A 22,206-nucleotide genomic window follows, 5' to 3' on the forward strand; every position below is an offset into this window, starting at 1 on the left:
TTTCCATGTTCCTTACCAGGACCTCCTGTCATAAAATAACTCATGCAAATGTTTACTATGGTTCCTGGCCAGGATGGGTGGTTTCAGTCAATATTTCCCTAACAGAATGAGGGAGAATGGCATGACATAGCAATGAGAGGTAAAAAGGGTAGCTTCCCCCATCCTCTCCAGACTTGCAGTCTATACTTAAGGGTTTGCAGGAGAAGCAGTTCTTCCACTGGGAAGCTGGTTCTCAGAGTAAGATGGTGAAAATGTGAAAGTGTTAGTTGCTCAGTCAAGTCCCAACTCTTTGTGACTCTGTGGACTGTAACCCACTGGGCTCCTTTTTGCATGGGATTCTCCAGGCAAGAATACTGGAGTAGGTTGTCATTTCCTCTTCCAGGGGAAGATAGTGAAGGAAGTATTCAAAGAAGAGATTAGAGATAGGGGATTTTCCTAACGGCCATGAGTAAGTTCTGAAAGGCATCATATCTGGAGATGGGGCATGACGGGAAAAGGGGCAGAACAACCACATGGAGGTTAGAGAGCTGGAGATGAAGGATGATTTGGGAGCCTGAGCTTCTTGAGGCCACTACATGAACTAAGACAAAAGGCCTGATTTGGTTAATCTTGATGATTCTAAAGAATATCACTGTGAGTTTTGTTGGCAAGTAGATGCTGTCTTGCCAGGAACTAACAGAATTTGGGACTCCCATTTGATTCTAACTCAAAAGGTTGTGCAAGTGAGAGTGTGGAGAAGTCTTATTTTGAGCATGGGCTCTTGACCTGTGACTATGGAGTCCAGCTAAGGGGGTATGGTCTCACTCCTAGAATATGGATGTAGAGAGGAAGGAGATGAAGGTAAAGATGTTAATTAGGTAGATGGCAATAGAAAGAGAGAATTTGAGGCTAACTCTGTCTTGATGATTTTCAACTAAATGATATAGAAATTGAAATCTTTAATTAGTATAAATAAATAATTTATTTGAACCACACCTAAAAATTGCAATTAAAAAAAAAAAAGAATACCAAAACCTCTCACTTCTAGGGTACTTACTGAAAATCTAAGTATATTTTTAACTAACTGTGTCAGATTTTTTCTGAAAAAATCAGTCCTTGATTTGGTTGTAATGGAGTTCCCCCCCAACCCCATTCATTGTTTGCCATACTATTTTTCAGGGATTGGTTTTAATTGCTTTGCTGTAATGGGTTCCCTTGTGTCTTTGGCTTTCAATGTGGTAATGAGTCACAATGATCAGAATATGCCAACATACTATTATATTAATAAAATTTTACTAGAATATTTTTAGATATAATTTGATTGTACTTTCATGTCCTGGTATATATATTTTCATATATCATTATGTATATTTTTCATATATCAGAATAAACCTAGGAGATTCTGATTTGGTAGATGTGGGGATACCAGTTATTAATAAACAGAACTATGATTCTTCTCTAAAGCAAGGCTTGGAAACCTTTGCCTTAGTAAGAATAAGGATTTTATAAACAAGAGCTAATGTTAATGACAGTACCTATTGCAACTTTCATCTGATCATATTTACTTTAAGTCCCTAGTCCTTGATATTCACAATGAAAGCTCCCTGAAAATTTTCATCAGATTAAGACGTCCTCAGCAGAACATAGCTAAAATAGCCTCCACTTTAGGTACAAGGGTACACAGAAAATCTCTTGTATATGTATAAATAGGAAAGGAATTTTCATGTTTAGAAATTGTAAAATAATAAAATGAAACTCTCATCCAAAAGGCAAATCTTGGAAAAACTTTTGATTCACATTTGTAGTTTCCCTTTAACTTAGTTTAAACAAAATGGGAATTGTAAGTACTAGTTATTACATACTGAGTATATAGATAACAGTTTTTGCACATTAACAGTGCTAAAAACTGGATGATTAATTCTCAGTGATATGAAAGTTCAGGACATTTATCCATTTTCTGTAGTGAGGCTTCTCAGCAAAGACGTTAGCTTGTCAGAGAATCTGGAAGATTAATGCTTGGCTAAACAAAGTGAGAAAATAAAGGAGAGAAAAGATGAAATGAGGGAAACAATGTATAGAATGGAGAGAATGGGAAGAATGTTTTCTTTAAAAAACTTTCTAAGCTTATCATTTTTTATTACTATTAAATATAATAATGAAATTTGAGTCCTTAAAATTTCTATTTTCCCAGTTCTTTACTTCTGAAAAGGTTTTCTTGGTCTAAGTACCTAACGGAATCTGTTGATTTTCCATTGTGACCCATGACCTATGGGGCTTTTTACTATTTCACTGGGTGGATTGTAGTCATATTTGAAACTTTTATAATTCTCTTGCAGAACTTCCTCAGCGTATGATAGGGTTATGTCCTGATAAGTTGAAAATGCATTTAATACACATAACCTATGGAACATCATAGCTTAGCCTGCTGCTGCTGCTGCTAAGTTGCTTCAGTTGTGTCCGACTCTGTGCAACCCCATAGACGGCAGCCCACCAGGCTCCCCCATCCCTGGGATTCTCCACGCAAGAACACTGGAGTGGGTTGCCATTTCCTTCTCCAAAGCATGAAAGTGAAAAGTGAAAGTGAAGTCACTCAGTTGTGTCCAGCTCTTCGCAACCCCATGGACTGCAGCCTACTAGGTTCCTCCATCCATGGGATTTTCCAGGCAAGAGTACTGGAGTGGGGTGCCATTGCCTTCTTCGTAGCTTAGCCTAGCCTACCTTAAATATGCTCAGAACACTTACATTTGTCTACAGTTGGGCAACATCATCTAATACAAAACCTGCTCTATAATAAAGTATTTAATATCTCATGTAATTTATTGAATACTGTACTGAAAGTGAAAAATGCAAAGGTTGGCATGGAAACAGAATGGCTGTAAGTGCCTAGATTGATTATTATTGTAATTGTGTGGCTGACTGGGAGCTGCTGTTCTCTGACCCGCCCAGCATCACAAGAGAGTATCATAAAGCATACTGCTAGGCCAGGAAACAGTCAAAATCCAAAATCTAAATATGATTTCTACCACATGCATATAGCTTTTGCACCATCTTAAAGTCAAAAATTGTAAGTTGTCTCTATGTTAACATCTAAAACAAGTTACATTGTGCACATTTTCTCTCTCTCTCTCTTTTTTGGGGAGGACCATGCCACACAACTTGTGGGATCTTATTTCCCTGACCAGGGATAGAACGTGGGCCCTGCAGTGAAAGCATTGAGTCCTAACCACTATGCTGCTGCTGCTGCTGCTGCTAAGTTGCTTCAGTCGTGTCCGACTCTGTGCAACCCCATAGATGGCAGCTCACCAGGCTCCCCCGTCCCTGAGATTCTCCAGGCAAGAACATTGGAGTGGGTTGCCATTTCCTTCTCCAATGCATGAAAGTCAAAAGTGAAAGTGAAGTAGCTCAGTTGTGTCTGACTCTTAGCGACCCCATGGACTGCACCCTACCAGGCTCTTCCATCCATGGGATTTTCCAGGCAAAAGTACTGGAGTGGGGTGCCATTGCTTTCTCCGCCTAACCACTATACTGCCAGGGAATTCCCTGGAGACTGCTCTAAAAGGAAAACATGATGCTAATTTTGTACAATGTAACAATCATTGAATATATGAATAAGAAGGCATAATTAGCCTATTGTCTTGCAGTGTATTATTTTATAAAATTTTGTAGTTTGATTGGGCAGTTTTGCTTCATGTGATATTAGCTGGGGCACTATTATATTACATCTGGGAGATCCAAACTGGTCTCAATCATATGGTTAGAATTATTGCCAGCCCTGGCTGGAAATTCAACTGGGGCTGTCAGCTAGAAACTCTACAAGGGTCTTGTTGTATGGCTGCTTAAACTTCCTCACAGCATGGTGAATGGATTCAAATATTCAAAGATGGAGAGTTCCATATGCATGGCAGTGAAAGTTGCAGATCTCAGATGTTATACAATATCACTTCTGTCTCATTGTGTTTGTTCTAGGACCAGCTCAGCTGCAAGGAGAGGAGAAATGATCTCCACTTTACCATGAGAGGAGTGACAAAGAGTTTGTAGACATCTTTGTTCAACCACAGTCTATCATCTGACCACAAATTATTTACATTTCTCACCTATGTAAAATGCACATATTCCTTCAAAGACTCCAGAACGATCTCATTCCATTATGCTATCAGGCTCAAACTCAAGGTTCAAATTCTTACCATCTCAATCTGATTAAACATTTGTAGATGAGTTGACACAGATACAGGCCTTTGAACTAAAAGGACAAGTTATCTATTCCACATACATTCAATATATAATGGGAAATAAGAATAGGATGATTTCAGTAGATATTGCTATTTAAAAACCAGAGAAATAGGAGATACCCAGCTATCACTGGTCCATTGAAATTCTGATAGTCAGCCAGGTTTATGTCACCAGTTCCCCCGTTTTGGGAAAGGGATTATATGTTGATTAAAGCTCTGTTCATCATCCTGGTAGTGGTTGCTAAAGGTTCTTGGCTCCACCATTTACGTCACCATTTTCTTTCCATGAGAAATGACCCAGGCCTTAATCTAAGTATCTTTCTAGGTCTGCTTCCTGGCTGTAAAAGACTTGAATTAACTTGTGTGTTTTAATCCAAGCTGGCAGTGGTTTTTTGGAGGGTTTCATTTGAATCTTATTGGTATTTATCCCATAAGACAAACCAAATCCACAAGTCTTGAGACAGGCCTTTCTCTACTTGGAGTAAAATGCCCTTAAGATTCTTAGAAGTCTTTTTGTTTAGGTGAGAATATCTATGAGTCATACCTTGAGATTCTTAGAAACTTTTTGCTATAGCTGAGAATCTAATAGGCAGGCTCTTAAAAATATTAAAAACTTTAAAAATATAGATGATATAGGTTAAGCAAAATAACTCTAAGACCATCTGAGGTCTTATCAAAGGGTCTTACTATCATACACTTGATATGATCTTGACCTTGAGGTCATATTTGCATGGAAGCACTTGGGATTAGGTCTTTTCTCTGAGGCTATTTGGTTGAAAATCTGTTGCTGATTTGGATTTCTTTATTCATTTGTTTCTTTCTTATGCATATTTAGTGGGAATACTGTAATGAGGCATTCTCAGTGCATCACTGCAGGGGCTCATGATTTTGGTTTCTTCTGTTATTGACAATGTTAGCTATTATCACTCAGTTAAGGTTGATGTCCCCCAGTTTTCTTCACTGTGAAGTTATTAGTAGGATACATTTTGAGTGGAGACTTGAATATTGGGATTTATCTGAGAGAGTTATGCATTAACCATATTGAGTTCTTATTCATGGAGCCAAAGAATGAACTTCCCAAACAAGACAATAGGATTTATTAAAGAGAAGGAAAGTACAAAGCTGTCAGCATAGACACTGAAAGGGGGTAAAGAGTCCCCCCAAGGTGGGACTTACAGCAGTTTATATCCTTACCAGTATCAATCTGTACAGTTTTGGTTGGCTCCTGTCCTTAAAATGTGTCATTTTTAACCAATCAGTTTAAAGGTCAAGATGTTTAACATCTTTATTACTTTTTTGATCCTCAGATTAAGTTGCCACCCTTTTTCATGCCCACTGGCCATTTTACAATGGACCAGAAGTATGGGCTAAAGATGAATGATCACCCATATGGAACAGTTAATGACTGCCCTTCCCTGGATCTGAATGCTGATAATTTATCAGACCAAGGACACATTCCAGGAATTCTCTACAAAGGGTATAATTTTAGTTTAATGGAGTGAAATGTTTATTGAAAATAAGACAGAGGTCTCAGAGTCCTGCACTGACTGCCTAGCAATTTCTATTTCACTAGCAGCTCAACAGCCAATACCGGAGAGGCATGTGTTGATAGAAAAGAAAATCTGCCTTTTTCTGGAGGCTGGCAACTGGGGGAGAAGGCAGACTCATGTCCAAAGTCCAACTCTCCACCATTAATCAGTGGGCATGTTTTTAAAGGGGAGTTTCAGAAGTGTGTAGGCAGAGGGAAGGGGGGCTATATGCAGAACAGCACAGTCAGCTCTGACAGTCATCTTGAATTAGTCATGTAGTGGCCTGATCAGCATCATTTTGATTATTTTAGGTGCAGCTGATCTTTAATTCCAGGATTGATTTTCTTGAGTCTGGATCTCAGAATTTTGGCAACTTATGTGATGGCTGTAGTCTGGTCATCATGTAGTTAACTTCTTCCTCCTGGTGGGATTTCATTATCTACAAAACAGCTCACAGGATATGGCTCAGAATATTATCTGTAGCCCTTGAGGAGGAACTAAATGTCTTTGACTTTTCTTAACGACTAAACTACTACTTTTTGGTCTTGTTTGACTATTTTCCTTTGCTTCTGCATTTTATCATTTCTCTCATTATATTTATTATTTGACCAAAGTTTTTCTACAAACAAGTCAGGCAGAGGGCATGGAGGAAGTTCTGTCCTGGGAAGGCCCCATAGGGTCTTATTCTATTTCAGAGACTGGCTCAGAAAACAGGGGTGTTGGTAGCTTGGAAAGATGAAGCAGCCTTTTTCTGTTTCCATTCTCTCAGTGAATATAGAAGTGAGGTCATTAGCAGGGAGTTATAATGAAGAAATACCTTGGGGATTTTAGGAGAGAAAAATTTGGAAGGATCTTCTCAGAGTAAATTGACCAGGAAAATGCACTAGTGGATTTATGGGCAAAGGGGGACCACATACCATTGTGTTCATAAATTATGTGGCTAGATGTATGACCATTCAGGACGTTCTGCTTCTTAGGGTCAGACTTTGATTAGTAGAAGAGTTAAGTTTTACCAAGGTTGAGGTTTGGCCAAGTGAGCATAGTGTAGAGAGGAAGAGGAACAAGGGAGCGATTTCATGATAAATCATGGACTGTAAAGTAGATTAGGTGGACAAGAGAGAGATGAATGACGGTGAAAAAGTAGTACGTAGGGTCAGTGGTTTAAAAATCTCCAAATGAAGTGGAACTGGACACTGCAGGTCCCCTCCAAGGGCCATTCCATTTACCCATTTCTTATTTATGGATAATGGGCTTCATTCAGTCTCCTTGACCTGTGTTCCAAATGGCTGAATCAATCAGGGCACGGTCCTGGTTCCTAATACTTTTGGATTCTTCTGTAGGAACTAAGGCCCTCATCCAGGTGGAGGATGGTAACTTCAGACTGACTACAAGATTCCTGGAATACTGGAACACCACTGTAATACCTCATGTATGCGTACATGCTAAGTCATTTCAGTTGTGTCTGATTGTTTGTGACCCTATGCACCATAGCCCCCCAGGCGCCTATGTCCATGGGATTCTCCAGGCAAGGAAACTGGAGTAGGTTGCTGGTGCCCTCCTCCAGGGGATTGTCCCAACCCAGGGATCAAACCCACATCTCTTATGTCTACCTGCGTTGGCAAGAGGGTTCTTTACCACTAGTGCCACCTGGGAAGTCCCTGTGTTACCTCACTACCAACCAATCTGAAAAAGTTTGCACACAGTGGATGATAACGAAGACTCTGACCTCCTCCCCAAATGATTCTCTCTTTAAAAACTTTCCTTGTCATGCAGAATGTTTGGAATAGGTTTTTGGACACAAATCTGCCTTCTCCCCAGGGTGCTGGACTTGTGATTAAAGCAACCTTTTTTTTTTTTTTTCCAGTCAACACTTGTCTCTCAAGTATTGGCTTTCAAGTCAAACCTGGGTTCGGTAACACAAACAGTTAAAGTGAGAGTTCAAGAGAAAGATGGGTAGGAGATGATGCGTAAGGAGTGGGATAATTGAAATCAGGATTTGGGAGACTTTTCACATATGTTCTGGTTTAATACCATACCAACTTTATAAGGAAATTTTTATTATCTTCATTTTAGACTTGGACAAAATTGTGTTCATAAAGATTAAATAACTTGGCCAAGGTCACAAAGCTAGTCAATGGCAGTTTGGATAGGAAATAAAAATATTTGGTTTTGTTTTTAAATTCCAAAAGCTTTGTACTATACCAGCTGCCTCTGATTCATGACAGTTGCCCGCTAGACAAAGGATAATCATTATTATGACTGAAAATGTTGACATTGTATTTGTTTTGCTTTTTCCAGGCTTATTATGGCATGCAAATAAATTTTAAAAAGGGGGCCCCAGAATTCATTTTGAATTTTTAAAACATTTCCTTACTTCCTTTAGAAAATAAGTGGGTTTAGAATTTGACTGGAAATGATTTTCACTTGTCTTTCAAAATTCACAAAGAATCATTCACACAGCACTTTTGAGAATGGAGTAAATTCTTCCTAATCAGATGAAATAAAATTTTCCATATGTTAAGGAGAGTCTCTGTTTTCCTGTACTTAAAATTAAGTAGATTCCTACTTAACGATAAACGATGATTAAAATAAATAATAGAACTTAAAAAGACAATTTTGATTATCTCTACTTTAGGAGGCTTCAAAAATTTGTACTGAGGTTCTAAATTGGTGGTAGTAAGGATTTTTATGTTTCAGTAGAGGAAAAAATTATGGTATTTTAAATAGAAGGTTTTTCAGCCCAATAATTAAATAACAATACTTACCCGACTTCCACAATACTGCAAACAAACAGAACCAAATTGTGTGGGCTGCTTTTGGTTTAAATTACATAGTGCCCTTTCTAGCAAAACTTTACATATAGAGGCTTGATTGAAATAGCTGCATAATTTCTGAGCAGAGGCTTTTCTTCGCTGTAATTACATTCCTGTGGTGACTCATACTCTCTTAATTTCTTGATTTTATAATTCAAAGAAGAATGTTCCCTTGAAATTTAAAAACCTGGAAGACTCAAAAGCTATTTTTTTAGAAATTTATTATTGTTATTATTATTACTCCTACTGCTACTACAGTTCCTCCCCCTCTAAGTATCATTCTACATAGTTGCTTTTGATCTTGCTCATGCTGGCTCCCATAATGGGGGTTTACTTACATGGCAGTGAAGGAGAAAGGATCCAACATTAGGGATGGGCTGTTCTGGATTCAGTGGCTTACTCAGTAGAGATATGGGGCTTTTACTCTGATTTTGTAAGCAAATAAGGTGAGGAGGAGGTGTCCCTGGAGAAAAAGAACTAGATATAGCTTTTTGATATAGAAGTCATTTGTGGTATAAGCCTGGCCAACTGCTTGACCTTGAGCAGATCTCAGTAATAATGATCTTAAGGAAACAAAATAAACTGTTTTCAGGGAAGAGAAATAACAACAGCAAAGATAATAAATCAGTTGTAAAGACTCCCAGTTCTGTTTCAGTGGTAAAGATTGGCCTTAAGTACTTTCTTGAGCTGTTTTGCAGACTTTAAACTCACGTAGGGCTAGTGCTCAATCATTACATCAAGTGGAACCTAAGGAAAGATGATGTTGATTTTTTGCTGACCCTCATGACTTCAGTCAACTGAAGTGTGGACTCTATTAACTGTTCCTCCAATTCTTTGCTGAATTTTCTCAAGTCTTTTCATGAATATGCACATACCCTTAACTTGAAACTTCACAATTTTGCTCTTGGGGAAGACACTGCTTTGGGGCAAGGTGTTTTCCTTACTTGTTGCAAGTAATAAATTCTTTATTCTCCAGCTCTTTGGCTTGGTTGTATCTTTTGGCCTGAGAGTCACCAAGAGAGAGACTAGGTTTGAGGTGACAGGATTCACCCGCTGGCACAGCTCGGTTTCTCTCAAGAGACTGCTTATTTTTGATTTTCTATTTCTCTTTCCTTCATCTGGTAATTTTCTTTTTTTTTCTTCTGAATTTACTAGTTCAGATTCCCAAGAGAGGGAACCTGGCTGGCTCTGCTAATAAATGCTGCCACTGTCACTGATGGAGAAGTTGTTGGAGACTGATAGTAAGGTTGGGGGCAGTGTTTTGAAAACATCTGGCTGGTACCTCTCCTGTTGGGGGTATGGTCTTGGATAAAGATTAGGATGTGAATGTGGTTTAAAAATTTAAAGACTTTAAAACATTTCATGAATGTTGTATCTTGAGGCACCTTATTAAAGGGGACATTTTTTCTCATATGTAGAATTAGAGATAAGTATATTTAAGATGATGTAAATATTTAAAAATTATTAATATATAAGAAACTGGTGGTTGTTTAGGAGAGATTTCAAAAAAGATTATTTTAGAAAGCTGAAGTATATTCTTTTTCATTTCTTCTAAACTTCCTTGCATCTGTTTAATTTTTTTTCTGGGGGAAACATTTTGTTAGATAAAATATCACACATAACACATGAGAAATGGTATGGTATAGTAGCAAATCAAAACTCTTTGATATAAAGCTAAAGCAAAGATCATTTCAAAGTTAGGGGCAAAGCAGTTAGCTGTTGGGGAAGGCTGTGGCTGAACAGGAGGTGGGGAGTGGGTGAGGGTGAAAGAATTCCACCTTAGCATGTTAAGCTTGATATGCTTATTAGATATTCAAGCAGAGACATCCAGTAGATAGTTAAATCTCCAGTTTGAGAAAAAAAAAAAAAAAGGTCTGAATTTGAAATAAAAAATTAGATATTGACAGTGTCTTAATACTTAAAGCCATGAGACAGGAAAAGAGCACCAAGGAATATGGAGAGACTGTCTCCTGGGAGTACCTCACTATTCGAACGTTGGAGAAGAGAAACAGCAAAGGAAACTAAGGATGTAAGGAATAAAAAAAATTAAATCTTTGTATACAAATAAAATAAAATACAAATACAAATAAAAATATTTGTATACAAAGAAGCTAAAGTAAAAAAGGGAAGAATAAGATGTCTTAAAAATAATGGTAGTTTCCTAAACTTGCTGAACTATATTGGTGGAATTAGCTTTGCTAAGCAAGGGAGTGACAGGTGGATTAGTCAGTTCAGCTTCATATCCTTTTACAAGTACTAGGCTGTGTGTGTGTGTGTGTGTGTGTGTGTGTGTGTATGAAAGAGAGAGAGAGAGAGACCTATAAAGTTTTGTTTTTGCCTTAAAATCTATATTAAATAAATCATTCATGCTGGAATGTTGTCAACAGTGGTGATTTTCAAGTGATTTACATATTTGAGGTCCCTTTCATCATCATTTCTTTTTTTTTTTTTGCAGTGATTTGCTGTCCTCTGAATATGTGGAGAGACACATTGAACATGGAGGGAAGACTGTGGAAGTAAAAGTAAGTAAAATTTTTCTCTTGAGGAAAACTCTGAGAATCTTTTAAGTGCTGATGATAATTTTAATTTTCCATGATGCTTCCAATATACAATTTGGGGTTTTTTATATTTCAGAATTTATCATTAAAACATGTCACTGGCTTAGGGGAAAACTTAATTATCAGTAAAAGAAGTCTTTACTACAGGAATTGTTGGAGTTATGTTTTGTGGGATTAATATTACTGCAAGTAGTTCTCTTTTAGATTATATCACAGAAAATAATTTCTGAAATTGGTTTTTAAGGTTAGCACTGAGAACGAAGAGGTAGAATCAAGTCTAGGGTAGGTGCCTGGCTTTGTATTCATTTGGAAAAATTCATCTGGAAAAATTATGAACTTATTATGTCAACAGGGATATCCCAGAGAGTTTTAAATCCCTGGAGACAGAAATCTCAGGATATTGGTTCTTGTTGGGTAAACTCTGAAAAAGATTTCATACAAATTTTTTTTTTTTCTGATTTGTAAGTGGTAGACCCAAGTTTGATCCTTGGGCCAGGAAGATCCCCTGGAGAAGCAATGGCTACCAACTCCAGTATTCTTGCCTGGAGAATTCCGTGGACAAAGGAGCCTGATGGACTGCATGTCCAAGGGGTGGCAAAGAGTCAGACACAACTGAGCAACTAGCACTTTCACTTTCATAGGCATAAGAACGTGTCTGTCAACTGATGATGCTGTCTGAGGTATATGAGACCAAACAGCACCCAAGAGTTTCTTTAGAACCAATGTTTAATATAAAGAGTTTTAGCTAAGTGTTTATTTTCTTCTGAACAGGAGTTTAAGAAATAGAGCTTGTCCTGTTCTTCCCTGTGCTGCTTTCCAAACCCAGGGCCTTCCCTCCTCTTATAAAACATGTAAACACTATCTGACTTTTGTGGTTATTCTTTCCTTACTTTTGCTTATAGTTTTATTACCCAAGGGTGTCCTAGAGTTTAGTTTTGCTTAATTTTTTACAAAAATCAGTTTTTAAAAACTCTCTTTTATTCCATTGGTTATCTTTATCTTTCTTTTTATTCTTCCTTGCAGTTTATTTGTTGAAGAAGTCAGGTTATTTATCCTATACAGTCTCTCACAGTCTGGGTTTTGGTCTTGATTGTAACTTTTTATTTACAGTAAAATGAAATACACTTTAGTGACCTTTCCTTAAGATAATGATTTGTATTATCTGCAAGGCATTCTATGTCTCATTGAAGAAAGTGTTATTCTGATCAGAGAGGTGCATAATCCTAATCTTAAAGTTCTATTAAACCTTTTTCCCATCAAAGTTTACAAAGAAAGGTTTTAGGCTGAAAAACATGATAAATACTTTTTATGTGTTTTTTTAATAAAATATATGAATATCATCTTTCACTTACATTTATTTCCAATTCATTTAAAAATTAAATTTGAAGTTTGTCCCTTAGTTTAAGGAGAACTTCTGTGTATTTAACATAAACTTTAAGAATGTAAGTGTGAAACCTCAATTAATTAGAATACCCTGGGAATAAAATCTTTTTGTTTTGATTGTGTTGAACTATGGCTCTGGATTTTTAAGACAAAAGAAACTAAAGTTGATGCGGAGCAGTAAATAAGTCTAAACCATGGAGTTTGCTGTTTTATTGCTAGCTAGCTTTTTCTGTCTTGAAGCTGAAATGTGCCAGGATTTTGGTTAGTCGAAGTGTCCCATTACATAGGCTCCGGTTCATCAGTATTATAATCCTAATATAGTAATTACTAACATTTATTGCTCATGATGTGACAGTCATATGAATTTATATATGTTCAATTCTCCAAACAACCTGTGATTATAAAATAACTATTATCCCACTTGACAGGGAACTGAGGTACAGAGAGGTTACACAACTGGCTGAAAGTAACACAGGCAGGAGGGGTAGAGCTGCAGTTTGAATCTAGGTTATCTGTCTCTGGAGCTGACTCTTAACACCATGCTATCTACCATATAGTCTACATTTATGTAAGAGATTAAAGGCAAAAGGAAAAGGAAGTGGCAGAGGACAAGATGGTTAGATAGCATCATTGACTCAATGGACATGAATTTGAGTGAACTCCAGGAGATAGTGAAGGATAAGGGAGCCTGGCGTGCTGCAATTCATGGGATCGTGAAAAGATGGACTCAACTTAGTGACTGAACAACAGCAAATGTAAAATAAGATAGCCATACAAAGTGAAATGTATCTTATTTAGACTTATTATATACATATCTCATTTTCTGGAGGTTCCTAACAATTGCACCTTTATAATCTTATCTTTAAACTGAAATGGTGGTCTGTGTAGTGGGCCTTTAGGTATCCCTCTCAAATTTGGTTATGCATTTGGGTAGCTTTTCGGTAGCATCAGTTGCCTTGGGCAAAAATGGTAAAGACATACTCTAGTACAAGGCCTATTTTATTTTTCATATCTCAGGAAAATTGCTATAGTAGGAGTTTTAGAACACTAGGAAAGGAATGGTAAATCTTCTGTATTTATGGATGGGGAAGGAAGTAGATTTCCCTGGAGTCAAAAAGTAAAAATAGACATCTTGGAAGAGATATGATTTATTATTGTATCATTACCAGTGAATGATCATGACCAGTCACCAGTGTTATTGGTTCTGATAGTATTTGGTTAAATTATTTGATCTCTGATGATAATGATCACAAAGTAATAACTGCTGGGTATCTTTTTTATTAGTTCAAATTATTTCTAGACTGAATGTGACCACTCCTAACCTGTCCTTGAATCAGAATCCTAATCGTTAAGGATGGATATGTAGAGACACCCATTTTCCAGTATTGACTTTTGACTGGCACTTAACTGGTTACTGCCCATCACTTAATTGAATTGAGTGCACTCAGGGATCATTGTCTCAAAGTCCTAATTGGTTCCATTGTGGCAGTAAGAAGATGGGTAAGAAGGCATTGGAGAGCGGGTAAAGGTTGAAGTCTGGAGATTGGAGAGTGCTGGGTGTTGAAGAGCAGGTGTCAGAGGAGAACGTGTTTGCTTAAGGGGTGGGAGAGGTTATTATGACTAACCCGTTCCAGTATTCTTGCTGGAAAAAGCCCATGGACAGAGGATCCTGGAAGGCTATAGTCATTGGGGTTGCAAAGTCAGACATGATTGAGTGACTGAGCAGAGAGAGGGAACCTTTTACTTTGATGGGATGGTGGTAGAATTTTCCTTAAAAAATATTGTTTAGGTAAACTGAAATGGCCACAGTCATTTCTGGGAACTGAGTATCAGGGAAGTTGATATAGAAGCAAGGAGAAAGCCCGAGTGTTTTCTTACAAGATAGCTTTTCTCCTGCTGGTCACATCCATCTCCCCTCCCTGAGGTTTGGCAGCTCATGAAAGATTTCTAGCTCAGCACAGTATTGTCCCCTAGCAGGAGGCTATGCTACAAGGAGATTCCCTTTGCATTCAATTTTAAAAGTTAGATTTCCAGCTCAATTCTATTTTCTTTTTTAAAAAAGAGAGATATACCTTAAAAATCCTGTCTTAATCATTTTGTCTTCCAAAATGAATGTGTCAACGACAGGCAAAAAAATACTAATGGAGGACAGCTATAAGAAATCACTTAGAAAAATTTACATGTGATAACTGTCAGGACAATGGATACCTTCCTGGCTTATGCTAACTCTCTAGTGTCTATAAACCTGAAAATCATCCATATAAAATTGCTTTTGATCTTGAATTGTATTCAGGTTTTCTCATATTGTTTTCTAGATTTCTCCATGAGGAACATAATTCTCAATACTTGAGTACTTCAAACGTGCACAGTGTGTTAAAGAAATAATGTTTCTTAAGGTATCTTTTAAGAATTTTTTTTTAACCAAAAAAAAAAAAAAAAACCCACAAGTGATTATATGGTGCTATAAAACATTGTAGACTCCTTTATTAGGAAAAACTCTTCTCAATTATTAGTGACAGGATTTAATTTATTTAAAATGTACATTAGAGCTTAGTGACTTCATTTTGCTTCTATTTTTTTTTTAAATGACAGCTTTACTTAACATATCCTTTTATGAGATGTAGATTTTTCCCAAACTCGTTGCATATAATTGAACAGTACATAAGAGCTTGAACTGTTTCTTTTTTTAGTCGTGGGGAGCACAAAAATAGCTAGTCAACTGCCAAAGTGTCATTACATATATTTATTGCAGCAGAAAAGATGAACAAAGGGATTAATCTGTTTTTATTTATCCTGCATATCCAGTTTCCTTATTGATTCTCAGAACTGCATTACCATCCAGATTCTTGGTTCTTTCTATAGAAGCAAGAAGAGTAAATGATTAAGTACAAAAGAAAAACCATACCTTGGTGTGCAGTAAATTGTGCTGCATGCCTTAGTACAGAGCCTCCCATACTGCTGAATCTTTTTTTCAAATAGCTTTTAGAATGTCTTTGTTTTTGAGGCTGTCTTTGAGATGAAATGCAAGAAATAGCCATGGAATCTATACAAAGTAGCCAAGTAATCTATACAAAGGCTATTTAAAATCTCTCTCTCTTTTTATTTTAAGGAGAGCAACTCAGCAGCAGTACTTCTTTTCCAAAATGTCTTTCTTATTTACATCTTTTCCTTATGTTACAGAAACAGGCTTTCTATCTTGAATTCTCACTATAGTAGCTTTTCTAGAACTTCTTGGATATGGGAAGAATACTTAGTCACCTAGATAGTAATGAAGTCATATGGCCTATGAAGATGCTTTTATAAAGGAATTTTTTTAATGGATCTATTTATAGTTGTCACCTAAGCTCTTAGTTTTATCATCCTTAATTTCAAATTGAAGTTTCAGGCATTTTCCCTGACTCTGTGGAGACGGCGGGGGCGGGGGAGGGGGGGTGGCATTTATCCAGTAAAGAAACCCAGTAATCATTTTAAGGCCAGCTGAGGGGCAGACTATCAATTAAAGACCTTTAGTTGGTCCTTGAGGGACTCCTGCTACAATGATAGGAATGTTTGGCAGATGCGACTACCCATATGTTTGAATCTGTATGTATGTTCTTCTGCTGCACTTCCTGGATGATTTAGGTTAAGGACTCTCAGCACTGAGCCTAAACTCTGAAAGCAGAACTTCTGGTGCGAAGGAAAACTAAAGATGCAGGTGTCATAGGTGAAATGGGCATGCATTTACCTCACACAAGTTATTTTGGCCAGAACATTTCAGATGTCATAGCTATGGACATGATATTTGTTTACACTACTAAAAAAATAATTTAACCACAAATATACATATTTTAAAATTAGATGACTTGGAAGCATTTTTTCTCAAGTACATTCTCTAAAAGAGTTTAGCTATGACTTAACATCAACATGACTTGTAATTAAATTAGAATGATTAAAGAAATATTGATCAATATATTTTCCTTATACATAATAATTAGTTACTAGCTACAGCTAAACTAGTTTTAAACTTTGTTATATTTAATGACTTCATTAGCTCCTAACAGCTGACGTAAAAGATTTTTCTTAACCTCAGGATATAAGAAGCCTGCAAGAATGAGATCTAAACTTTCTAAAAAGTAAATGTACTAACAGGGTTACTCTTCTAACAATTGATTAGAAATTATTGAGTTGAATTTCAGGGATGGTGTGATTCAATTCCAGGATCTTCTAATTCAGAGATGATTCTGTAATTGCAAATAGGACCAGCACAGGAAACCTCCTCCTTTGGGTCCTGTGGGTTTGAGTGGCTTCCCATTTTTAAATGCTTTCATTTTAAATGGTGAATTATATCAGAAGAATGATTCAATTTTCTTGTTACTATTGAAAGAGCCATGATACTTTCACAGAAGTTTTATGAAGTATTTTAAATGCTGAACAAAAGTGTAACTGGAAAATCTATTTATCTGATGGTTGGTAAAGCAAGTCCTGGGCTTCTCTGGTAGTTCAATGGTAAAGAATCCTCCTGCGTTCGATCCCTGGGTCAGGAAGATCCCCTGGAGAAGGAGATGACAACCCACTCCAGTATTCTTGCCTGGAAAATCCCATGGACAGAGGAGCCTGGAGGGCTACAGTTCATGGGGTTGCAAAAGAGTTGAACATGACTTAGGGACTAAGCACACACACAGGGAGTCCTAGTGAGCTATTTTCATTGATTGATAATCACCATATGTTACTGTCTTACTGTCCTGTGGAAAGACTATGCTTTTTTCTTGCGATCTATTATCTCCAAGGCTAGTCTTATCTTAGAGGCGAATAACTGCTGCCAGCAGTTTAATGCTAGTCACTTGGAAGAGTTAACCATGTCTCACAAAGCCAAACTCATTTTGCTTCCTTAAGGCTATCGGTGGCATATTCTCTCTAGCTAAAGAAACCTCACTTTACTAGAATTTAAAAATATGATGATTTGCTATAATGACTTTATATCATTCTCAAAATTTGTATTTTTGCAAATAAATAATTATTATACCCATAAGTGCTCTAAATTTTACGATCCTGAATTTCCCATTTTGTACAATCTCTACCTCTTTGAATTATGTTGATATTCTCAATGAGATCAATACTGGTAACTGCACTGAAGAATAATAAAAGTAGAATTACTAGTTGCAGTTGGAGAAATAGCAAACATGTGTATGATACTTACTATGTGCCGGGCACTAGTCTAGTAAGTGTTTTACATATTTTAAATCATTTACTCCCTCAGTAGTACCACTGGTATCCTCATTTTGCAGATGAAGAAACTGAGCACATAGAATTTAACTAACTTTCCCTGGAATTTGTAGCCAAGCAGTCTGATGCTGGAATTCATGCTATTATTCACTATAATTTATGCTCTTTATGGAAACCAATAATTATAATGGCAGGGGAATCAAAATACATATATTTAAATTACAGCATTTCATTTTACCATTTACAATTATCAATACATCTTCCTTAGCAGATGTTTTAGTAAGCCATGAATTGGAGATGTAATCGTTTGGTTTGAGTGAGTCTCTTTTCTTCTAAATATAAAATTTCCATTATCCTAAAGACAAGTAAATGCCCTCTAAGAATGCCCTGTTTTTTCAATCATTTTCTCTTGGGGTTTATTTTTATTCCTTCTTTGTACTCCTTAGAAGTTAGACTGAGTATTGTTCAGTAGAGGGAATTGCTGTGGCTTTTAAACTGTAACCATATGAAATATGTTGCCATCCTGCACATGGCAAACACATGGCTTCGTTTTTATGCCCATCTTATCCCTACGTGTACTTTTGTCTGGAGTGGAGGAAATGTAAAGTTTTATGGACAAGAGCAGGGAAGCTGAAAGGTGTCATCATTTTGCAAAAACACTAGACAATATTTTGTTGTATCCCTGCCAAGGTGCTTCAAAATGCCCATCCCCTTCATTCCCCAACACACACACACGGAAGAACGTGAAAGAGCTACACAAATCTCTTAAACAAACTTAAAATATCTGTTTCTTGATCACACGTAACAATTATTCCAGGTTTGTCTCCTAACTTTACTTTTTATCCACTGTTAGTCATCTATTTAGCATCTTTTTGATGAGCTGGACACTGTGCATTTTCCCCCTGGCAGGTTTAAGCAGACATATGTTCCTCCGCCATCTTGTAATCAGTGTGGTTTCAGATTTCATGCTTTAATTCTCTTTGTATTATTGGAAAAAAATTCTTTGGGGATTAAGTAAATTTTGCTTTCCCTTGGGACCAAAGCAAGGTTGCTCTAGGTCAGTCATCATGTATAATGCATCAGCTTCCTTAATGGCATTGTTAAGATTGCAAGTAGTCTTAACTCTGCAGTGTGAAGAAAATATATTGGCCCATTACCAGTTTATACAGGTCAGGTATCTCATTGCTGGGAATAAGCAGGAATGGACTGTAACAGCTGGTGTCAGCATGAGTTCTGTTTCTAAGCTCTGTTTGTGACCTGTTTGAGCAGAAAGTCCTCTTTTCTTTCTGTGTAAAAAATTTTTCAAATAAGTATCTAAATGATTACTTAACTGTTAATATTCAAGATGTTATCTATAAACTTAAAAAGACATGTTCAGTCATAAATTAAAAATATCAAAGTAGCACTAATAGTGTTTCTATATATGAAACCAAGTAACTATTCTATAATAGAATATTTTTCCTATTTTAATTCTAATTGCAGAACTAATCTTTGTATTATATAATGTCTTATACAGATCTATCTTCAGAAAAATTTTTGAAATCAGAGTGAACTGTGATTAAGAAGTGATTTGTGGAAATGTTGTTTTTGATCAATTTGAAACTGGTTGGAAGCCAAAAAAAAAAAAAGAAATCACAAGTTATTCCCTTGGTGTTGTCCCAAACTGGTATTATTTTCTTTTTCATTTATAAAAAATTCTTATTTTCTGGTGAATAAGTGGCTACTATAAAAATAAGAACAGGTAACAACTAGAAAATTGGCACCTTGGCATTTGGGCTTCCCTGGTGGCTCAGCAGTAAAGAACCCGCCTGCCAATGCAGGAGACCCGAATGTGATCCCTGAGTTGGGAAGATCCCCTGGAGAAGGAAATGGTAACACACTCCAGTATTCTTGCCTGGGAAATCCCATAGACAGAGGAGCCTGGTGGGCTGCAGTCCATGGGGTTGCAGAGTCAGACACAACTGAGTGACTAGCACACTATGAAACAGAAAAGGAAGGGGTGCCAGTGCATTTGATTATCCCCATAGGAAAGTCCTAATAATTTAGGCAATATGGAGATTAAGTGAGATTAGACATTTAGACAGAAAAGTTGACATTAGAGATTTCTGGCAGAATATACAAAAGCTCCAATGGTCAGACACCCCACTTGTGTTCTCAGCCCTCTTTCATTCAATAGATGTGTATTGAGAGCTTGCCATTGGGTCAGGGAGATAGCTGTGAACAACATATGATATAATTTTTGCCCTTGTAAAGCAGGTAGTTTAGTAGAGGTGATAGGTATAATGAAAATAACTGCCAATAGGTCTTTTACAATGGCAGTTATGAGAGTGCCATAAAGAGAGGTTTCTATTGTTCTGAGAGCGTTTGATAGGAGACCTGATCTAGTCTGGTTGGTTAGGGACGACTTCCTTGAGGAAATGAGATTAACTTTGAAGTTTAAATGATAAGTAACAGGAGGTGAAATGGGAAGGGAACAGCTTTTCAAGGCAGTGAAATTAGTATGGACAAAGGCCCAGAGGCGTTGATGTGCAGGACCGTGGTGCGTGGGAGGAAGAGGAAGAAACCAGAGAGGGTGGGCAGAAGAAGAGATGGAGACAGTTGTATAAGAGAGACAGAACCTACACTGTTGGTGAGAATGTGAATTGGTACAGCCACTATTGAGGTCCCTCAAATAACTAAAAACAGAGCTACCTAATAATGCAACAATCCCACTCATAGGTATATTTTCTGATAAAGCGATAATTTGAAAAGATAACATGCATCCATATGTTCATAGCAGCACTATTCACAATAGCCAAGACATGGAAACAACCTAAATGTCCATCAACAGATGAATGAATAAAGAAAATGTGGCATATATATATATATATATATATATATATATATGACTGTTAATTGCTCTTTGAGATCCCATGGAATGTAGCCCGCCAGGCTCCTCTGTCCATAGAATTCTCCAGGCAAGATTACTGGAGTAGGTTACTATTCTCTTCTCCAGGGGATCTTCCTGACTGAGGTATCAAACCTGGGTCCCCTGTATTGCAGTCTGAGCCACCAAGGAAGTATGTATATGTATATATACATATATATATGTATGTATAAAGGAATATTACATAACCGTAAAAAAGACTGAAATAATGCCATTTGCCGCAACATGGATGGACCTAGAGATTATCATACTAAGTGAAGTAAGCCAGACAAAGACAAATATTATATGATATCATTTATATATGGAATCTAAAATATGACACAAAAGAACTTGTCTACAAAACAGAAACAGATAGACATAGAGAACAGATTTGTGGTTGCCAAGGAGGGGGATGGTTAGGAGAAGGAAGGATTGACATTTTGGGATTAGCAGATGCAAACTACTATGTGTAGGATATATAAACAACAGGATATATATCACAGGAACTATATTCAACATTCTATATAACCCTTAATGGAAAAGAATATTAGAAATTCTTAATTATTTAATTTTATATATGTATATAATTGAATCACTTTTCTGTACAAGGGAAATTAACACAACATTGTAAATCAACTGTGCTTCAATAAAATTAATTTAAAAAAAATAGAGAGAAGGTAGGAGTATAATATTTGAGCAGAGCCTCAACCCAAACAATCAAGTATGACCTAGTGGAAACAAGACCAAATCTGCCTTTGGACTTCATGTATTGATTATTTTATGCCTGTGTTTTCTCTTCTCTCCATATTCTCAAAAGCTGGAAGTGCACCTCTAAATGTCTTTAGAAGGCAGAGTGGTTTTTTGGATAATTCTGAGTGGAGTAAATAGGTAGTGCACACAGCAATTTGACTTTTCAGACATAGTAAGTGCTGTCTTCTTGAGATCATGTTACATTTCTGATTTTTTTTAAAAATGAATTTTTTTTCTCCACTAGTATTAATAAATGAAACTAGTCACTTCATTTGTTTCTAAATGTAGGATAGATTTGTAGTTTGGAGGCAGTAAAACTTAGAGACTGAGGCTATATTTAGAGATGCATGCATGCTGAGTCACTTCAATTGTGTCCGACTCTGTGTAACCTGACCCTGTGGACAGTAACTTGCCAGGCTGCTCTGACCATGGGATTCTCCAGACAAGAAATACTAAAATGGGTTGCCATGCCCTCCTTCAGGGGATCTTCCTGACCTAGGGATTGAACTTGAGTCTCTTATGTCTCCCACATTAGCAGGCAGGTTCCTTACCACTAGCACCACCTGGAAAATGAAAGTCGCTAGGTTGTGACCAACTCTTTGTGATCCCGTGCAGTTCATGGAATTCTCCAGGTCAGAATACTGTAATGGGTTAGCTGTTTCCTTCTCCAGGGGATCTTCCCAACTCAGGGGTAAAACCTAGGTCTCTCACATTGCAGGTCCATTCTTTACCAACTGAGCCACCAGGGAAGCCCAAGAATACAGGAGTGGGTAGCCTATCCATTCTCCAGCAGATCTGCCTGACCCAGGAATTGAACCGGGGTTTCCTGCATTGCAGGAGGATTCTTTACCAACTGAG

The 22,206-nt window shown here is 37.1% G+C and overlaps 1 protein-coding gene across 10 annotated transcripts in view; it reads left to right on the forward strand.

Annotated features, from left to right (window-relative positions):
- Positions 1 to 22,206, forward strand: part of ADAM22 (ADAM metallopeptidase domain 22) — a 238,622-nt gene that overhangs the window by 111,431 nt on the left and 104,985 nt on the right. For all 10 annotated transcript variants that reach the window (XM_059885608.1, XM_059885609.1, XM_024990705.2 and 7 more), the window contains exon 4: positions 11,006 to 11,072. In XM_059885608.1, the coding sequence (XP_059741591.1) occupies positions 11,006 to 11,072 (67 nt within the window). The remainder of the gene's footprint in view (positions 1 to 11,005; positions 11,073 to 22,206) is intronic.

This window comes from Bos taurus, chromosome 4 (assembly GCF_002263795.3).
Source record: "Bos taurus isolate L1 Dominette 01449 registration number 42190680 breed Hereford chromosome 4, ARS-UCD2.0, whole genome shotgun sequence".
Classification (NCBI taxonomy): Eukaryota; Metazoa; Chordata; class Mammalia; order Artiodactyla; family Bovidae; genus Bos; species Bos taurus.